The 18,464-nt window shown below is 43.3% G+C and overlaps 1 protein-coding gene across 1 annotated transcript in view; it reads right to left on the bottom strand.

Annotated features, from left to right (window-relative positions):
- Positions 1-16,392: 16,392 nt before the first annotated feature.
- The window catches only part of TXNRD1 (thioredoxin reductase 1), a 95,454-nt gene continuing 93,382 nt past the window's right edge, over positions 16,393-18,464 (bottom strand). The window contains exon 17 of the mRNA XM_060245586.1: positions 16,393-17,273. Within this exon, the coding sequence (XP_060101569.1) occupies positions 17,211-17,273 (63 nt within the window). The 3' untranslated portion in view covers positions 16,393-17,210. The remainder of the gene's footprint in view (positions 17,274-18,464) is intronic.

The raw sequence follows: 18,464 nt of genomic DNA on the forward strand, positions 1-18,464 counted from the left end.
GATTGGAGCAGGGGGTCCACTTCTATGAGCCCCAAAAGAAGGTGCCCCCATTCCCCACACCCCCAAAGTCCCCAGATATAGCCTGAGTCAGACCTTGCAGCCCTAACACATTTGTCACCAGCCCATTAGAGAAATAGGTATATTTTTTGTATTAGTCATTTGGATAACTTGGGAGTCATAAGGAGGGGACATTTAGGGAGTACCTTTTTAAGGACTTAAAACACAAAATTGTTTAATGTTACGGTAATTGGCTTGAGAAAATATTCAGCCTTCCCATCTAACTCAGGGGCCCTGTTCACACAGCGTGTTGAGTCTGCTGTTCTGTTCCGAATATCTTTGTTCTGGATAGTATTGATCAGACTGCCATACTGCAATTCGAATCACTCCACGGTGAAACCGTCTTCTACCATCCACATGACAGCACCATGCAGTTCTTTTTTTGTTTCCTCAATTATTATGCGCATGCGCACATTATGCGGTTAGTAAAAAAAAATGGCAACTGTAAACCCGATGTCTTAGGCTCCTTTTGCTCTGGGACAGCCTTCAGACATCTGGAAGTTGGTTAATATCACAGCAGAACTATCCAGACAGAGAAAGCTATGAGGTGAAACCGGACAACTCAAAAAACACCGCAAAGGAGCAGGTAACAAAATAATCTGGTTCTGAGAAGGACTGGGGGGGGGGGGGGCTACCACAAGTTAATACCAGGAGGCAGATGTTGCTGTCTGATCAGCAACTTTAAATCCAGAAGGAAACAGCAGTGACAGCTGATTATACTGTGCGTCTGAACAGGGCCAGAATGTCTACCTCATTAAAATATTAATTAAAGCTACAAAAACTGTTGCCAGTTTCTCTTCTTCAACATTACCAAGATCTCTCTGTGTTCTCTGCCTGCAGCCAAGGTTTAAGTACCCATTGGCACACTGATCTAGATACTTTTCTTCCTACAGTAACTCATTTATGTTTCAGTCAGTTTAGGACCAGTGGTAAAATTGCAGGAGAAAGAGAAGTGATAAGACCTTCAAGAAACACACCTATGGTACAATAGGTGTGTGGCATCGGTCCCATCGTTGTAGGACCCAGGGGGCCAGCGCAGCAGCCCGCCGAAGCAGCCTGTCACTAATAACACAGGTCGAGATGCAGGACAGGAACCCGGAAGTGACCGACAGGCTGCTTCAGCGGGCCGCCACATCGGCCCCCTGGGCCCCACAACGATGGGACCGATGCCACAGGGACGGGCTCGAAAAACTCTATAGCCCCTCAAAAGAACAGCAGTCTAGCTCGCTTCCCCCGAGCCCTGCCGCCATAAGCCTCAAGGGGGCTCGTTTTGCGGCATCTCCCGGTGGGAGGGTGGCACCCGCACGGGACACATATCAAATGAAAGAGGGGGCGCAGGGCTATCAGAAACAGCCGGCGGAGGGAGTCGGGAGCCCACCCCACTGGGGGATCCACACCCCGAAAGTGATGAAGGTGGCGCAAAAACACAGTGGCCCCAAAACTAGGGGCTATTAGGAGGTCCAGTAGTGGGGCCAGTTTTATTTAACTTTATTTCCCCCTTTCCCTCTCTATTTAACTTTATTTCCCCCTTTCCGGCGGTGATATTTGGGGGATTTTTGGGGACGTCACAGGAAGTGCTGTGAAGTCACTTCCTGTTTCCAGCAGTGACATTTGGGGGAAATGATGTCATTTGGGGGAAATGATATCACAGGAAGTGATGTCACTTCCTGCTTCCGGCAGGTGGCGCGGGGGGAATGATGTCACAGGAAGTGATGTCACTTCCTGTTTCTGGCGGTGGCATGCCATCGCCGGAAGTGACGTCACTTCCTGTTTCCGGTGGTGGCATTTGGGGGAAATGATGTCATTTTGGGGGAAATGATGTCACAGGAAGTGATGTCACTTCCTGCTTCCGGCAGGTGGCGGGGGGGGGGTGATGTCACAGGAAGTGATGTCACTTCCTGTTTCCGGCAGTGGCATGACGTCACCGGAAGTGACGTCACTTCCTGTTTCCGGCGTCGCGCGCGCGCTGTGCACGCACACACATTATTCCCCCCCTCAAGGTGTCCCTGGCAGGCCTGCAGATATTATGGCCACCCGATGGGGATGGAGCTTTCCCCACTGGGCCTGCACGACTGGCAAGCCTAGTATCTGCTAGCTCCTGGAACATCTCAGTGTTCTGAAGTAGGGCACATATTGAACAAGTGATCCCATTTGTACAGTGGAAATTCATATGAACCATCCTCCTTTCTACATATAAAATTGGGTCACCATACAAAAGCTTTTATTTACATAATAAGCCCAATTTTCACACATATGCTTCCCCTTTTACTTTAAGGAAAAAACTAAATGAATGAGACCTCCACAAGGAACCCTTGTCTCATTTGTCCCATGTCTAACAGGAAGCAACTGAGGGAGGAACTCTTTAGAAAGAGAACTTCAGGGTCTGCAGTAGTTTGGGTTAGTTATTGTACCTGGGCAGGATGATAGATCCAAGTGGGCAGCCGCATTGGTCTGAAGCAGTTGAACAAAGCAGGATTCAAGTGGCACCTTTAAGACCAACCAAGTTTTATTCAGAACAAAAGCCTTCATGTGCTCTCTAAGCACGCTTCATCAGACAGAAGTGTGCTTAGAGAGCACACGAAAGCTTACATTCTGAATAAAACTGGGCAGGATGATATCTGAGGAAGGGAGGGAACTTAATAAGGATATGATCTCTTTGGTATATCATAACATTCACCTTTCAAAACTGCGATTTCCTCCAGAGCAATTGATCTCTGTGTTCTGGAGAAGAGTTGTAATTTTGGGTGAACTCCAGAGACCACCTGGAAGCTGGCAAGCTTATTCTTTTGACTGAATCACCAATACTCCCGGAAACATCCTACCCTAGGCTCACTGTTCCATTATTAAGCAATTGATTAAGGAAGATAAAAGAACATCCCTTTAATAATGATTTAAAAAGAAACAAAGAGAAACAACCAATATTCTCATGGGTTTCCACCCTCAGCTTCCTTGTGTGACTTTCTTTGTACAGGCATATTTATATGTGGAACAGTGAATGGGCACTGTAAACCAATTACAAACAAGCCACAGGCATTAGACAGCACAATGCTGCATGACAAGCAAAACAATCATATAAATACATATTTTCCTGTATCTATTCATTCCTCCACAAGACAGTCTTCTTAATAAATATCTTCTAAACTATTATACAACATAGGGAAAAGGGGAATTGCATATCTGTATACATTTTGTACATAAATGCTGTCAATTAAATCACTGCACATACACACACACAATGCATAAATTCTTTTTTCTGGTATCCATCTCTATTCATAAAGCAACTGACTCCAGATTAGTAAAGAAGCCTGAGGAGATAATAAAAGAGACATATCTGTGTTGTGAATTTTGGAACAAAATACACAGTTCCAATTATACTTGGTTAAAAAACAAAAAAAATAGACACCCTCTTCCTAATTAACAATGCTATTTTCAACCCAAAGCCTTTCATCTGAAAATGTGTTTCCAAGGCATTTTTAATTGGATGAAACATTCCACTCACTGGAAGCAAAGCTGAAGCTGGTGTGCCTCCCTCTTCCCTACAAAAGGTGCACACCAGTATAGGGAAGAGCCAATGATAAGCACTTGTCTTTACTGCAGAGGGTCCCAGGTTCGGTCTCAAACATCTCCAGTTGAAAGACTCTTACATTGCAAGTTTGGGGGAGGGACACTCTGCTTGAGACACTGGAGAATTACTTGAGCAGACAGCAGCAGGTGAAACTGATTCCATTTCAGGCAACTTCATATATATATATACCTGTGTTTGTATGTGTGTTTAAACTGACTTCTGGGGAAAGCTGACAAGAACTGGGAAGCATCCAGTTTGGAACAACGTATCTCAAACTACTGGGGAAATTGTAAGAAAGGTGCTAGAGAAGGAGGGCCGCATGAGGGCCAAGTAGGGTTCCCAAGACTGGGTTGGAAACGATCTGGAGATTTTGAGGAAGGAGCCTGGGAAGGGTGGAGTTTGTGGAGGGGAGGGACTTAAGTGGGGTATAATGCCATAAAGTCTATCTTCTACAGCAGCCATTTTCTCCAGATGAACTGACCTCTGTTGCTTGGAGGTAAATAGTAATAACAGGAGATTCTAGCCACCACCAAAAAACAACAAACATGGGATCACAGTTCATGGTAGATGGGATACAAACAAACAAACACTGTGATATGCTGGTTAACATATTTAGTAAAACTTTGATCAAGAATACTTTTATCAAGAGTCTTACAAATCTTTTATCACATTATAAAGTACAACCTTACAATATTACATAGAAAAGTCCATTCCAATGAGGACCTGGATATAGGATCATTTCATCAAAGTCTATATATTTCAAAAGTTATCAGCCTCTTGTACAATTCAGTGTGTATACTGGGAACAAGCCAGTCCTTAAGTTCTTCTCTAAAGAGATGCAGAAGCCTTCTGGATTTGGCTGGCAAAATACTCTCTGCAACCTCTTTATTACCTTCAAAATTAGCATCCTGGAATAAACCATGGTACTTATTATAAGATACAACACAAAGCTGAATGGGAATAAAGATTTGTTTTAAAAATGCTTAATTTTTAAAATTTGATTAAGAATACCTCTCAGTGCATCATCTTTCTCTCTTTTATCACTTAAGTGTTTAATTTAGGAGCATTGGGGAGCTGGAATACTTTGTGCTGAATGATAATGTAGAAATAGCAGGCTTTTCAGAAACCTGGTACAATGGGAAAAGTAAATGGGGCACTGTGTTCCTTGGATAAGAATTCTATTGACAGGGCAGAGTGGAACCTCTTGGGTATGGATGGTGTTGTGTTAATCTACACATAAAAAAGAGCTGGAAAACATTTGGGGAAGACATTGCCCTTTGTATAAAGCTATAATGCTGCCTCATTTGGACTGCTATGTGCATTTCAGATCAGAGCTGGAAAAAAAGCACAAAGGAGGGCAACAAAGATGATTAGGGGACTGGAGCAAGACTGGAGAATCTGGGCCTTTTCAGTCTAGAAAAAAGATGGGTATGGGGAGAGACATGATAGGTTTATAAAATCATCCATGGGGCAGGGAAAGTTGAAAGGCGGAACTTTTCTCCTTCTTCCATAATAGTGGAACTCAGTAGCACCTAATGGAATTTTTGGCAAATAGGATCAGAATAAAAAGAAGAATATACTTCTTCACAGTGAGTAATTAAACTGTGGAATTAAATGCCAGTGGATGCAGTGATGGCCACAAACATAGCTTTAATAGATTCATGGAGGAAAAGTCCATCAATGGCTCCTAGCCATGATGACTGAAGGGAGCCTCCATATCCAGAGGCTGTAAATTTCTGCATACTGGTGCTGGGAGGAAGCATAAGGGAAGGCATGGCCTTTATGTCCTGTTTGTTTGGCACTAATTGACTGCTGTGGGACAAGTATGCTGGACTAGATGGACCACTGCTCTGATCCAGCAGATTCTTCTTATAATGTTCTTGTATTTCATATAGTGCATATAGGGATTAATACATGGGTTGGGGTGAGGCCATTGCTCACTGGTAGAGCATTTTCTTGGCATGCAGGAGGTCCCAGATTCAATCTCCAGCATCTCCACTTAAAACGACCAGATATCAGGTAATGTGGAAAATTTCTACCTGAGACCGTGGAGGATTACTGCAAGTCTGAGCAGACATGTTGCACAAATTTGCAAATCTGAATGTCCTTGGCCAATAAAAGACATGCAGCCGGAGTCCAGATGGGGAGGAAAAAGAAGTTTACTGCAATAAATGGAAAGCAGAGCTAAGCCAAAGCCTGTGATACCAAGCTGTTCTACCTTCTTTCAAAATGGTCACAATCTTATACACCCTTGATGATACATTGGCACATGTTAGAATATACACATACTAATTGGCTGCCACATCCAGCATAATTTCATTGCAAGAGCCGGCTACACACTACTGATACATCTTGCCAGACTGGCAACAGCTAAATAGACAGGATTTATGGTGCAGAAAGAAATTCTACTTCACATGTGCCTTGACCAGATAAATCCAGTTTTGGGCTCCAAGAACCCCCTACCTCTAATGTTGCTTAGAAACACAACAGAAATGCAGTAAGGCATAGTGCAAGTTATGTTTCTGCTATAGATAAGACTGGAATGTTGGTATCTCTTCTGTCTTTTCTTCTCAGTCAGGCCTAGTTGTGTGTTAACCCTTAAGGATGTTATTTAAACACACTTGTTGCCTTCCCAGATAAAGCTGTGTCTCACAGACAGCACTGATCTTGATGGACCAATAGTCTGATTTGGTGTAAGACAATGTTGTGTTCATTCTGAATTACAGTGCTCCAAAATGAATATTGGGAGCTAATTCTCAGTGCCAATGGCACAGTCTCAGAACATATATGGGGCATTGCTACACAGGCATTGGTGCTTCTGCTGGCAAAGGGTAATCTTCCCATTTCTGCAATTGCCAAAGATGATGCAACTATGATTCTACAAAGAAAGTATCCATTCCTTGGATGTTAGGAAGGTCAAAACAGGGTTTTGGAGGAAAGGGCACTGCAGACATGTTTTCTTGGTGATATTCTCTCTGTTCAGAGTAGGGTTGCCAAGTTTTACCTTGGCTTCGACGGGGGGGGGGGGATAATTCTCATGAGTGCAAAACACTTGCGGCTCGATGGCATCCCCTGGAAGTGAAATCATTGCACTCACTGGGTATGTCACACTAGGGACACTCTAGGATTTGGGTAAAAACTCTATGGTACAATAGAATTTTTACCTGAAGGCTAGAAAGTCCCCAGTGGGACATGCCCAACATGATGATGTCACTTCCGGGTGATGTCATCATGCCACATCGTGTGATGACAGAGTTTTTGGGGGTGGGGATCCCCCTGGTGGCCTTCTCCATGCTGGCAGGTTGGGGCCCCCAAACCGGGGGATCCTCCACCCCCAGCAGGAGCTTGGCAGCCCTAGTTCAGAGGTATATAGAGTTGAGTAGATATCCTAGGGACACAGGCATATGCAAGCTGTACAGCAAACCCTTCCAATCTCAGTGCAACATCAATTGTTTTTCTCACTTGGGCCAAATTTAGTTAATTTGTATATACTCTCAGGGCAAAATGATTCCAGATCACACTTGGGCAGACCAATAGTACAACCCTAAACAGAGTTACCCTCTTCTAAATCCACTGAAGTATAACTCAGTTTAGACTTGCCCTGTAAAGCTATTTTAGAATACAGGAAAATCTTTCACATTTGAATAGCCCTATTGAGGCTGCGGCTGGCTCATATTAAAACCATCATATTTTGTTTGGGGCCTGTAAAGGACATCAGAGCTGTGATCTGGATTCCCATCATTTTTGGGCATTGGCCATCATCAAATATATTTGTGAAACCAGTCTCATTGTGTAGACCCCTCCATACTTGCTAATGTTGCCACCCTAAAAGGAATGAATGCCAGAAGTGCCTGGGGGGGGAGGGGGGAAGTGTGCCAGATATACAAATGTAAACTGGCAGCATGCCAAGAACAGTGTCTACCTCCAGGTATGTCCCAAGTGTCCTTTATAATGGCTGATTAATTTAAATCCCTGTCTTTTTAAACCCAGGAGTGAAAGATTTATGGAAGGTGGGTTGGATCACAGAGTACTTGGCTGGTGTCCTTGATTCACAAGCTTGGCTGTCATAACCTGTCCTTACAGTTCTGCAGGGCAAGCGTTCAACATTTCGAGATGAATTGCCTGTTTTGTTTCTAGCCTTTCACTGACGCCTAAAAAAGAACTCTGTAGCCAACTTACTAACACAAGTAATATAGCATGTGATCACCTGCATTTGCTGAACACTTTTTTTTAAAGTGGAAAATGCACGATTCTAGAACATAACCACAGAGCAATTAAACACAGACTGACAATGTGTCACGCACACACAGGATTCTTACCGTCAGAATGAGAACACAAAGGGCAGCCTGATCTGAACTTTGGAATAATTAGCACATCAGAACACCGGTTCTTGATATGTAGCTGTCAAAAGTCGTCAGCCTAGAAACAGCACTTTTTCACTCTGAATAATAATATCTTTCTTCCACTTTGAATACTAATAAGGTTTTTTCCCCCTTCCTGAAGGTAGTTCATAGTATATTAGTTGAAAATACATACACAGAACAATTCTGCACCCCCAATTAAAGTTTCTGCTAGGTCAATCATGCATTTTACTTACTTGATGTTATTTACTTCTGCTTCCACGCCTTCTCTAGAGCACAAGGCAAATAAAACAATAAATAAAGCAAAGCTGATTTTAAAAAAAATAATTTCTCCTTTCCATCACTTTTTTCAGAGCCAATGGAGGTTCTGAAATGGGCCCCAAATTATTTATTTAGAATAATTTATTTTTATGCTGCCTCTTCAGTAAGCTGCCCAAGGGAGGTTACAAAATCAAAAATAAGCAATTAGGGAATTGAAGATAGTCATGGACTGGATGAGGATGAACATATCCAGACAGCATGTTGAGCGAGTGTGTTCTAGTGCTGAAACACAGGCTGTGATGTACAGGGCTGAGCTTCAGACTCAGGTCTGCAGAGTGTGTGCCTGCATGCCCTCTTGAATCTACTTATCCATAATTAAGAGTGACCAGGATTGTATATGACAATTTTAGGCTGATTCACCAGCCCCAGTCTCTCCTGAAGAACAATGTTCACATAATTTGTACTCTAGTAACATTGGAAAATGCCTAGGAATTACAATATTACTGTTATTCAATAACATTTTGCATGTATATGACTCTTCATGTTCATTTTCTTTTTGCAATGCTTCCTTCAGCCTTATAAGGTAAGCCAAAATAGCTGTCCCTCTATTTTGGACAGGGAGTTGAGGGAAAGTGGGTTGCTAAGGTGGGTTCATGGCAGTGGTAAGCTTTGAACTGGGGACCTCCCAAGTCACAGGATCTTCTCTCAACCACTCCAGCTCAACTGGTTCAGGATGTAGCTTCCAGAATTCTGACTAGGACAGGCTGCTTGGGACATACAATACCAATTTTAGAAGTGGAGGAGGAGATTGGATTTATACCCCATCCTTCTATTGGAGTCTCAGAGCAGCCTACAATCTCCTTCCCCTCCTCTGCCCACAACAGACACCCTGTGAGGTGGGTGGGGCTGAGAGAGCTTCGAGAGAACTGCTCTGAGAGAACTGTGACTGACCCAGGATCACACTAGCAGCTGGATGGGTGAGGAACCAAACCTGGTTCTCCAGATTACAGACCGCCATTCTTAACCACTATACCAAATTGCTCCCAGATGTTTTCCAAGCCTAGTGTAAAGCCACTAAGGGAACAGGGTACAGATCATTTTAAGAATTGTCTTCTTCCTTATGAATGTGCCCACATATTAAAAGTCTTTTCTGTGTATCCATTCTGCCTAAAGTGCAATTGGTGGCTATGCAGTACAGGGCCTTCTTTGTAATGGCACCACTAGTTATGACAATTCTTTTACTTTAAAAACAAATCCCAGTAGAACTGGCAGCTAATCAAACAGCAAGGATTTTCATTTGTTGTAGAATAAAGGGCAGAGTGAACATATGAGGATAATGAAGTCTGATTCAGAAAAGAAAAAAAAGAAGATTCTCTCTTTTCAGTATGAAATACATTTGTTTATTCACTATGGCACCTAAAATAATTTAAGTACTCTTGGCCAAATTGGTAAAATAAACAAATTACTGCCCCAACCATCCTGCAGCCTTCAGATCTTAGCAGGGGTAAAAATGTTCCAACAGATGCCTTATTTGCAGTGTTAAAGTGGGAGGAAATTTAAACACTTTAGTTAATAGTTTTAGATTTTAAAACTCGCATACAGACAACATTTAAACAAGGTGCTGGGAGAATTTCATTGTTCAAGAAACTGAACTAAGATTCAGAAGGAAAATTATTTTCTAAAAATACAATAGAGACTTGTATGGGAAGTTTGTGACCAAGTGCTTGCATACTTTTGATTTACAAGCTCTGGCTTTTTTCCCACCCAATTTTCTAAACTGGCAGCAAATTTAAAGTAAATGCCAGCCTGACCCAGCACTATTTCTCACCACTGTAATTAACCCTCTTTTAAGCATTTTTTTCCAAAGCAGGTTGGCTGTTTCTTCACCATGCTCAGTCATTGTGTTTGTGGCTGACTGCATCACAGCTGGGAAAATTGTGGAGGAAGTCACTGACCTCTTGCTATAAAAGCAGAAGTTCAGTGTGGTGCTGACACAAAAGACTGATTTCCCCAAGAACGAGAGAGCTGGAAAGATGTCATGGACATCGTGTCTACTCGCTAGCTTAAAGACATGGCTGGCTACTGCCCCCTTCCCTAATCATGCTACGCCATGCTTCATTTCTGCTGGTCTTCCTAAGCTCACAAACGGTTCTAGGACAGAACAAAACTCAGTTGCATGTCAATGTGGGGTATAGCTAGGGTTGCCAATCCCCAGGTGAGGGCAGGGGATCCCCCAGTTTGGAGGCCCTTTCCTGCTTCAGAGTCTTCAGAAGGTGGGGGGGAGGGAAATGCCTGCGGGAACTCCATTATTCCCTATGGAGACCGATTCCCATAGGGTATAATGGAGAATTGATATGCAGGTATCTGGGGCTCTGGGGAGGCTATATTTTGAGGTAGAGGCACTACAATTTCAGCATAGCATCCAGTGCTTCTCCTCAAAACACCCTCCAAGTTTCAAAAGGATTGGACCATGGGGTCCAATTTTATGAGCCCCAAAAGAAGGGGCCCCTATCCATTATTTCCAAGAGAGGGAAGGAATTTAAAAGGTGTTTGGTCCCTTTAAATGTGATCGCCAGAACTCCCTTTGTGTCAATTATGCTTGTCACAACCTTGCTCCTGACTCCACCCCCAAAGTCTCCTGGCTCCACCTCCAAAGTCCCCTGATATTTCTTGAACTGGACCTGGCAACCCTAGGTATAGCTCTGGATTTTTTATTATTATTATTGCTTAACAGCAGCTCTCAAAGAAGGCACTTGTGATCCCTTGCTTTACTGAGGGAAGCAACTAGTGCCCTTGGGCCAAATCGGACTTCCATTCCAGTGCAAGCCCAGAGAGGATGGGTGATATATGTTGCAATGGGATTAGACAGCAGACCATCTGGAGCCTGGGACAATTGGATTTGACCCCCCACCCCCTCTTCCTTCTTGGAGTACCTGCCTAGTAAAAACAGCAGATGACTAGCACGCTACGCACCAGACCATGGTGCCCTAAGAACAGTGTGTGCAGCAGAATCCCCTCAGTGTAGAAATGGGTCCTGCTTCAAGTAAGACATGTAACATACCTCATAAAAAGCCAAAATGGTAGGGTTGCCAACTCTGGGTTGTGAAATACCTTTTTTGGGGTGGAGCCTGAGAATGCCAGGACAGCAGAGTTTGGGGAGGGGAAGGGGAGCTCAGCAGGGCAGCCATTTCCTCTAGGAGAATGATCTCTGTAGTCTGGAGATCAATTACAAATTGCCACCCCCTCCCCCCTACAAAGGAGCCTCATGGTGCAGAGTGGTAAGCGGCAGTATGGCAGTCCAAGCTCTTCTCATGACTCAAATTCAGGTAACTGGCTCAAGGTTGATTCAGCCTTCTAGCCTTCTGAGGTCGGTAAAATGAGTACCCAGCGTGATGGGAGTAAAGTGTAGATGATTGGGGAAGGCAATGGCAAACCACCCCATAACAAACAGTCTGCCAAGAAAACGTCATGATGTGATGTCACCCCCTTGATCAGTGATGACTCGGTACTTGCACAGAGGACTACCCCAGTACAAAATGGACATGCCCCTTTTAAAAATTCTTCTACCAGCCAGCATGTGGTACAGATTGTTCCCTGTATTGAGAAGACTCTTTCACCTTGCCCTCAGAACAGACATTAGATTGCATTGAGGAAAAATTGCAGAGGGTTTTAACCAAAAAGAATGGGTAAGCCATGCATCACTGCCAGCAAGTTACATTTCACGTACAGGCAACCGGATGACCAAAGAGGTCATCTTCAGCATAGCTAATGACAAGTGGTGAGAATTAATCTTGCAAAATGTGAATCTCAGCAGAGAACAACAAAAGGATCCTAATTAACTCACTGAGCTTGCCAAAGTTGCTGATTCTCCATAAGTGTGACATGAAATATCTTTTGGCGCACTCATTGAATAAATGTCTTCCCTGCCTCCCCCTGCCATGCTAAAATCTTACAAAATCAGAAGCAGGAATGAATATAAATGCCCTTTGCACTTCATTGGTTTGTTATTGAAGTCTTTATTTTGGCAGGCAATACAGTCTTATAGGATCTGGGGGGCCTGGACATAAATCCCCCCTCTGCTGTACACCTTCCTGGGCGACCTTGCAGCTTCACCTATTTTGAGGCAAAGATAAAACTGGTGAGGAAGAACCATGTACCCCACCCTGAATTCCCTGCTATGGATTCCACAGAAGATTTCCACTGACAGAAGGGGGGCAGTTTGCATCAATTCCCCCTCCTGCAGCACACACACACCCCAATCTCAAAAGTCCCCTTTCACCCAAGAGCAGTAACATGATGAGTTACACTTGGCTGCACTCTGTAAGTGGAAATTCGTTTGGTCCAGAGAAATCTGCAAGACCCAAGCATCTGGATTTTGTTTCTTAATTTGGCTTCACCTTGCTCTTTCTATAAGAATCTCAGGGTGGCATACTTGACTCTCACTTCTTTCATTTCTTATAATAACCCTGGTGAGGCAGGTTAGGCTCGGAGAGTAGGGATTGGCCCATGGGGTGTATCAACAGAGGCATAACATCCAAATTTCAAGAGGTCATAGTCCCGCCGTACACTGCATTGGTCAGGCTGCTCCTGGAGAATTGTGTGCAGTTCTGGAGGCCTCACTTCAAAAGGACACAGACAGTATGGAGTGTCCATAGCAGGGGATTTGAAGCAAGGTCTCCCAAGGCCTTGTCACGCTGTAACCACTACACAACACCGGCTCTCTAGATAGATAGATGAATTTTTAAAAACTTGTGGCTTGATGGACATTCAATGATTATGTTGTGGCAGTGTACTAAAGGTTACAAACCATTGCCCTCCTTAATATTGGTTCTTAACCTTTATTTTCCATAAATAACACATCTTAGAAATGAAACAACCTTTCAAAGGCTGGAGAATGAGATGAGGCTGTTTCCAGGCAAACAAGCAGCTGAATGTGCAGGCAAGGAGACTACAATTGGGACGCAGGGCAGAGAAGATCTTGCAGATCATCTCTACAGGCTGGGGAGTGTGCGGGGGGGGGGGGGGGCAGTAGCTGAAGAGTTCCCAGCATTTCCTCTCCACTATTTCACAGATCAGCAAGGGGGAAATAATGACAACCTATAGGAATAAGATTTTGCTAATAACTTGTTCATCAAGTAGTCTTCTGTGCAGGCCAGTTGCAGAATCATTTCCCCAAACTTTCTAAAATGAAAGAACCACATTCTGTATTTATTTATCATATTTACATCTCGGGTATCACTAGAGCAGAGCCAGGGTTAGTACCTGCAGCTTTACAAGTGGGCTGAAGTCTGCAGGCACTTGCAGCAGGACCCTGCCGGCATCCTGCAAAGCCTCACAGTGAATGCCCTTCTAATGCCCTTCAGGAAGGTGAGACTCCCTGACTGGCCAGCCAATCAGTTCACCATCAGAGCTGAACTTCTGCCTGGGCTTTCTTTCTTTTCCACTCTTGGAATTCTGGGAATGCCCATAGGGTCCCCAGCAATAGAAGAATCTCTTCACTGGATTCCTCAACAATCTCAGTCTCTGGCCCTGTCTTCTGGTCACAGGACACAGTCCCAATGGCCCAATGGAGTTAGAGGCTCTGAAAGCCTCAGGATCTGCCAGGGTTTCAGCCTCCATGGGGTCCGCTATAATGGCACCCTTATCCTTCAAAGAAGACTCAGCAAACTTCATTCTGACGCACACACGGACCTATTTAATCTCTGTATGAATTTGCTTCTAGCCCTGCAGTGTCTGTGACTCAGTAAAACTAACAAATTACTGGAAAAGGAGGTCACATTCTTGGCAGAATGAAGGTGCCCATTAGCTACAGTGGCTGTGGGATAGAATCTGTACCTAGCCAACGATGGACACCTCCTGGCTCCATGTCTGCCATTGACAAGCTGTCTCCTGCTGAAGGAATGCAAAATCCTACTTTGTGAAGAAGAGAAAGACAAGCATGGGTTTTATTGACTGAAGATGACAGATAACTTCTGCCTTTTGGTATATCTATATCTGGTTTAAAAATGTAGTTTTTGCGCTTTAGTTGTAACCCTGATCGAATGACATATGGATGTGGCCCTGGTCAGCATAATCAGCAATAGCACTAACCTGTTGTTTGAAGGGAGAAAGAAACAGGGAAGAATGACAACCAGTTCCCACTTCCCATCTACGTTGCTGATCAGTGGTATTTGTCAGCATACTGATTGGAACATGGTATGCACAGCACTGGCAGTTCGATTGGACTAGACAATAAACTGCATGTACAGCACCTTTTTTGTGTTCATTATTCCTCATCCAGTTTGGGTTAAGAGGGCAGAAAACAGTTTCCATGCATAGATGGCCCCATAGCTGGGTTAAGGCAAATATCTATTGGAGTCATGTTTCTAAATAACAGTAAGTTAGTGAGATATATGGATCTCCAAAACAAGGTTCCGAGATAGATTGCTTCTCATTCTCACCTCCCAGCAAGTCTGGGAAAACAGCTAAAGGATCTGAAAAGCCAGATGCTAAAAAGGCCCTTAAAAGTTTCTCTGTGTCACAATACTGGGCTGGGTGCAGGAATGGAGGTGAGATAGTTGAGCAAAAGACTTGCTAATTGTGATGTAAAAAACTGGCCAAGGTTCAGAAGTCCATTCAATTGGGAGTCCCTCTGTATGATCAAAAGCCAAAGTTGCTTGTTAAGGAATATGCAAAGATAAGAGGATAGAAAGAGATGCAGGCCAATGAATCAACAGAATTGCGCAACTTTGCTAACCTCTTGCCTATGACTTGCAAGTTGTGGTAACGGAAACAAAGTTTCACAACTGGCCTTTTGTCCCAGTCACACTTAAAGTGACTGGGGAAATAGCCCTTTGAACTGTGGCTGCTTTGACCCACTCAGAGCAAACGGAGAATGTGATAACTAAAAGGCACCTTGATACCACCCTTTGCTACAAAGAAACTTCCTCCACCCCTATTGAGGAGTCCACATCTGTCTTCATTCTCTGCCACTGAGGCCACTGGATAAACTCTCAGGTAGGGATGCCAACCTCCAGGTGGGACCTGGGAATGCTCTGGAGCTACACTTATTTCCCGACTATAGAGAATCAGTTTCCTTCAAGAAAATGGATGTTTTGGAGGGTAGATTCTATGACATTATACCTCAGTGGGGTCCTTGTCCAACCCTAAATCTCCAGGAGTTTCCCAACCTGGATCTGACAAACCTGCCCCTCCATCCCTCACTGGGGACCAGAGGTGGAACTGACAACCCTACTCTCAGGGCTCCCATACTGACCACAGGGGATGAGGTAATCACACATGTTGCATGTGCTTTATATGGTTATGTGCCACTACTAAGATCACACTTAATAAAGCAGTTTTTCATGAATCTTGGTAGGGCAAAGACAAACCTTGCCTAAGATACAAGAAACTCTTTGCATGTCTTGAGTTATTTTGGGGGATGGGGTACAGTTGTTACAACATCTATGTTTTGCAAAGTATAGCAAAATTCAATTCCAAGTAGTTGCCTTTCATTAAGGCTACCTAAAAGAACACAACGTAACACGCAAGCTTTTGAGCTCTCCAGCCACTGGGCTGGATGTGTTGTCATATTTCTGATTGGTTCCCGTTTTCCCTGCATATTGTCTTGTGCTGTTTTTGTTGGTTTTAATCAAAGGCAAGCCATGGCTTTTGGTTCTGGAACTTCTCCATTTGTTTCGCTCAACCCAGAGGCTGATCCACAAATGACATCTATCACTGCTTTCAGGCAAAAGCACCGCTTTCAAGATGGGGGTGGCAGCAGTTTTCCCTTTTCCAGAAGGACATGGCAATATGAAGTCCTAAAAAACCTCTGCAGCTACTCCTTGACAGCTGTGTAGAAGTTGCTGGCCTAAGGGAATCTCTGAGGTACTTCAGCAGGCATTCTGTCTATGTAGGGAATCAATCCTGAGTCAACCACTGAACTTCTGAACTGAGTTACTATTGTTACATGAGCTTATCCCAGACAATACGTGAAAAGATGTGGATGGCTGTTTTCCATGGTAACCACATAGTAATCTGGGAGTGAAAGTACTTACAATTCCCTCAAAACACTTCCCACCAAACAACAGCCAAAAGAAGGGTGCTATCCAAGTGCGTGGTGGTGGTGGGGGGGCCCTTGGGGCAGCAGGTTTTAAGAACTCACACTAATTTTCAGTGGACGCAAAAATATTTTACTCTTATTTTCATTAAATACAGATAAAATTTTAAGAATGACTGGAACAGTATTCAAGAAAACATTGACAGAGTATCCCAAAACATGGTTATAAATAATCCACATAAGGCTAGTGGTACTGAAGGGGGAAATGTCACTAGCGTGATTGTAAGACGCCGTTTCTAAAAATGAACAGCAGTGGCATAATACCTAGAATCTGATTCTGATGTATTGCTCTGGGCAAACTAGGAACAGAGAGATAAAATGAAAGTACTTTGCTTCTTAGAACCATCCGTTGAAACACAATCAGTTCTTGATCTGTATAAATCCAGGCAAAGAATGTGGCCCACAGAAGGGGGCATGCAGATATACTGCTACTGACTTTGTTCCTTGGAGATTCCAAAGTAACAAACTGAGAAAGTGGGAATAAAAGAAGAGTCTGAGGAAGCTCTTCATTCAGGAGGGAAAAGACTTTGTGTCAAGTTTGCGCCGGCAGTCTTTCCGTCACTGCCTACCAAACGATGCTGGTTTTAGACTGTGACTTCATGAAAGCATCTTGGCAATGCTCATACCAAACAGCATCTTGACAGGATCTGGCCCCACTGTTGCGCTGGTTGCCATTCTATCACCAATAGTAGCCTGACAGTTCTTAACATGCTTCGCTTGCCCTGCTCACTGCGAGTGGTGGTGGGGGAGAAGAGCACACGTAACTTATCGAGGGTTTTCTTCTAACTGCATCCACCTGCTCTTGGGCAAATCCGCAATGGTGATGAAGGCCAGTCTTTGGCAACAGCAACAGTGGGGGGGCTTAACCTCAGCACCCAGACTGAAGAATATCTCCACCAGAGCGCTTTGTCACTGACAAAGAGGTAAATATCTAAAAAAGAAAGAAGGAAAACAAAAGCATTTTGGTGATGTTGGAAATTATTTTTAGGGGTTTTTTTTTGCATTCTCTTTTTTTAAATTGAACTTTTAAAAACAATATACAAGTGCAGTCAAATATTCACACAAATACTTAACCCTTTAAATCCCCTTCCCCCTCAGACAAAAACTTAGAACAACACATCTATTATATTATCCTAGGATCAGATTCAGACAGGCAAAGTTCAAGAGGGAGATACAACAAGACAATATGATCAAAATAAAAAGCTGCATAATAAAACCTTTACACAGACAATACACACTAACAGGGTTCAAAAAAGCTCAGCTTATAAACTGCATGGAATACAGAGAATGAACTAACTTTCTAGAAAAGGAAGGTGAAGGGGAAAGGGAGAAAACAAACAAACACACGCCATATACACAATAAAACCAAAATGCAATAGTAAAGGAGTGTCTCTGCTTTTAGAAAAATATCAGATTATGATAAAATTTGTTTTTTGGCAAAATGTCAAAGTCAGAGAAGTATGTAACAAGGATGATTTTTAGTTTGATGGAACTCAGGAGAATAGAAAGGGTACCAAAAAAAGTCAGTTTGCTCAGCCCCCTATGTGCTCAGAGAAAACAGAGATGAAGTTCTTTAATCGCTCAGGAGATGCTATTTAAATAATAAACATTATTGTAATTCTCTTTCTCCTTTGCATCTCAGTTGGGTGCGGGGGGGGGGGGGTGTCCCACAGACCTGATTCTGGAGGGATAGCATTTTAAACGTTTATGAAGATTGACTTTGTAAAACTGAATGAATGACTGGAGATGCCGTGAACTTGTGGAAGATGAAAAGAAACCTAAAATGATTTTACAATCACTACAGAGATCAGGGTTAAAACACTAAAACAGCCTTGAGAAATATGAATGTGGAGCAAAAAACCACACAGACAGAACAAAAAGGATGCCAAGTATAAACACAACTACAAGCACATAAAAGCAATGGAAATATGCAGGTCAATATAATCTGAATGTAAGGCAGGCACACAATTGCAATCACAAAAAAGCAAATGCATTTTTCATAGCATTAGATGCATGATGCAGAAATCTGCAACTATGAGATTTGTTTTGTTCCCACTCAGATTATTTTGCTCTGCCTTGGCTTCCTTATAGCGAGGACTTTTTTTGAGCAGGAATGCAGTTC

The sequence above is a fragment of the Heteronotia binoei genome, chromosome 8, assembly GCF_032191835.1.
Source record: "Heteronotia binoei isolate CCM8104 ecotype False Entrance Well chromosome 8, APGP_CSIRO_Hbin_v1, whole genome shotgun sequence".
NCBI classification, from domain to species: domain Eukaryota; kingdom Metazoa; phylum Chordata; class Lepidosauria; order Squamata; family Gekkonidae; genus Heteronotia; species Heteronotia binoei.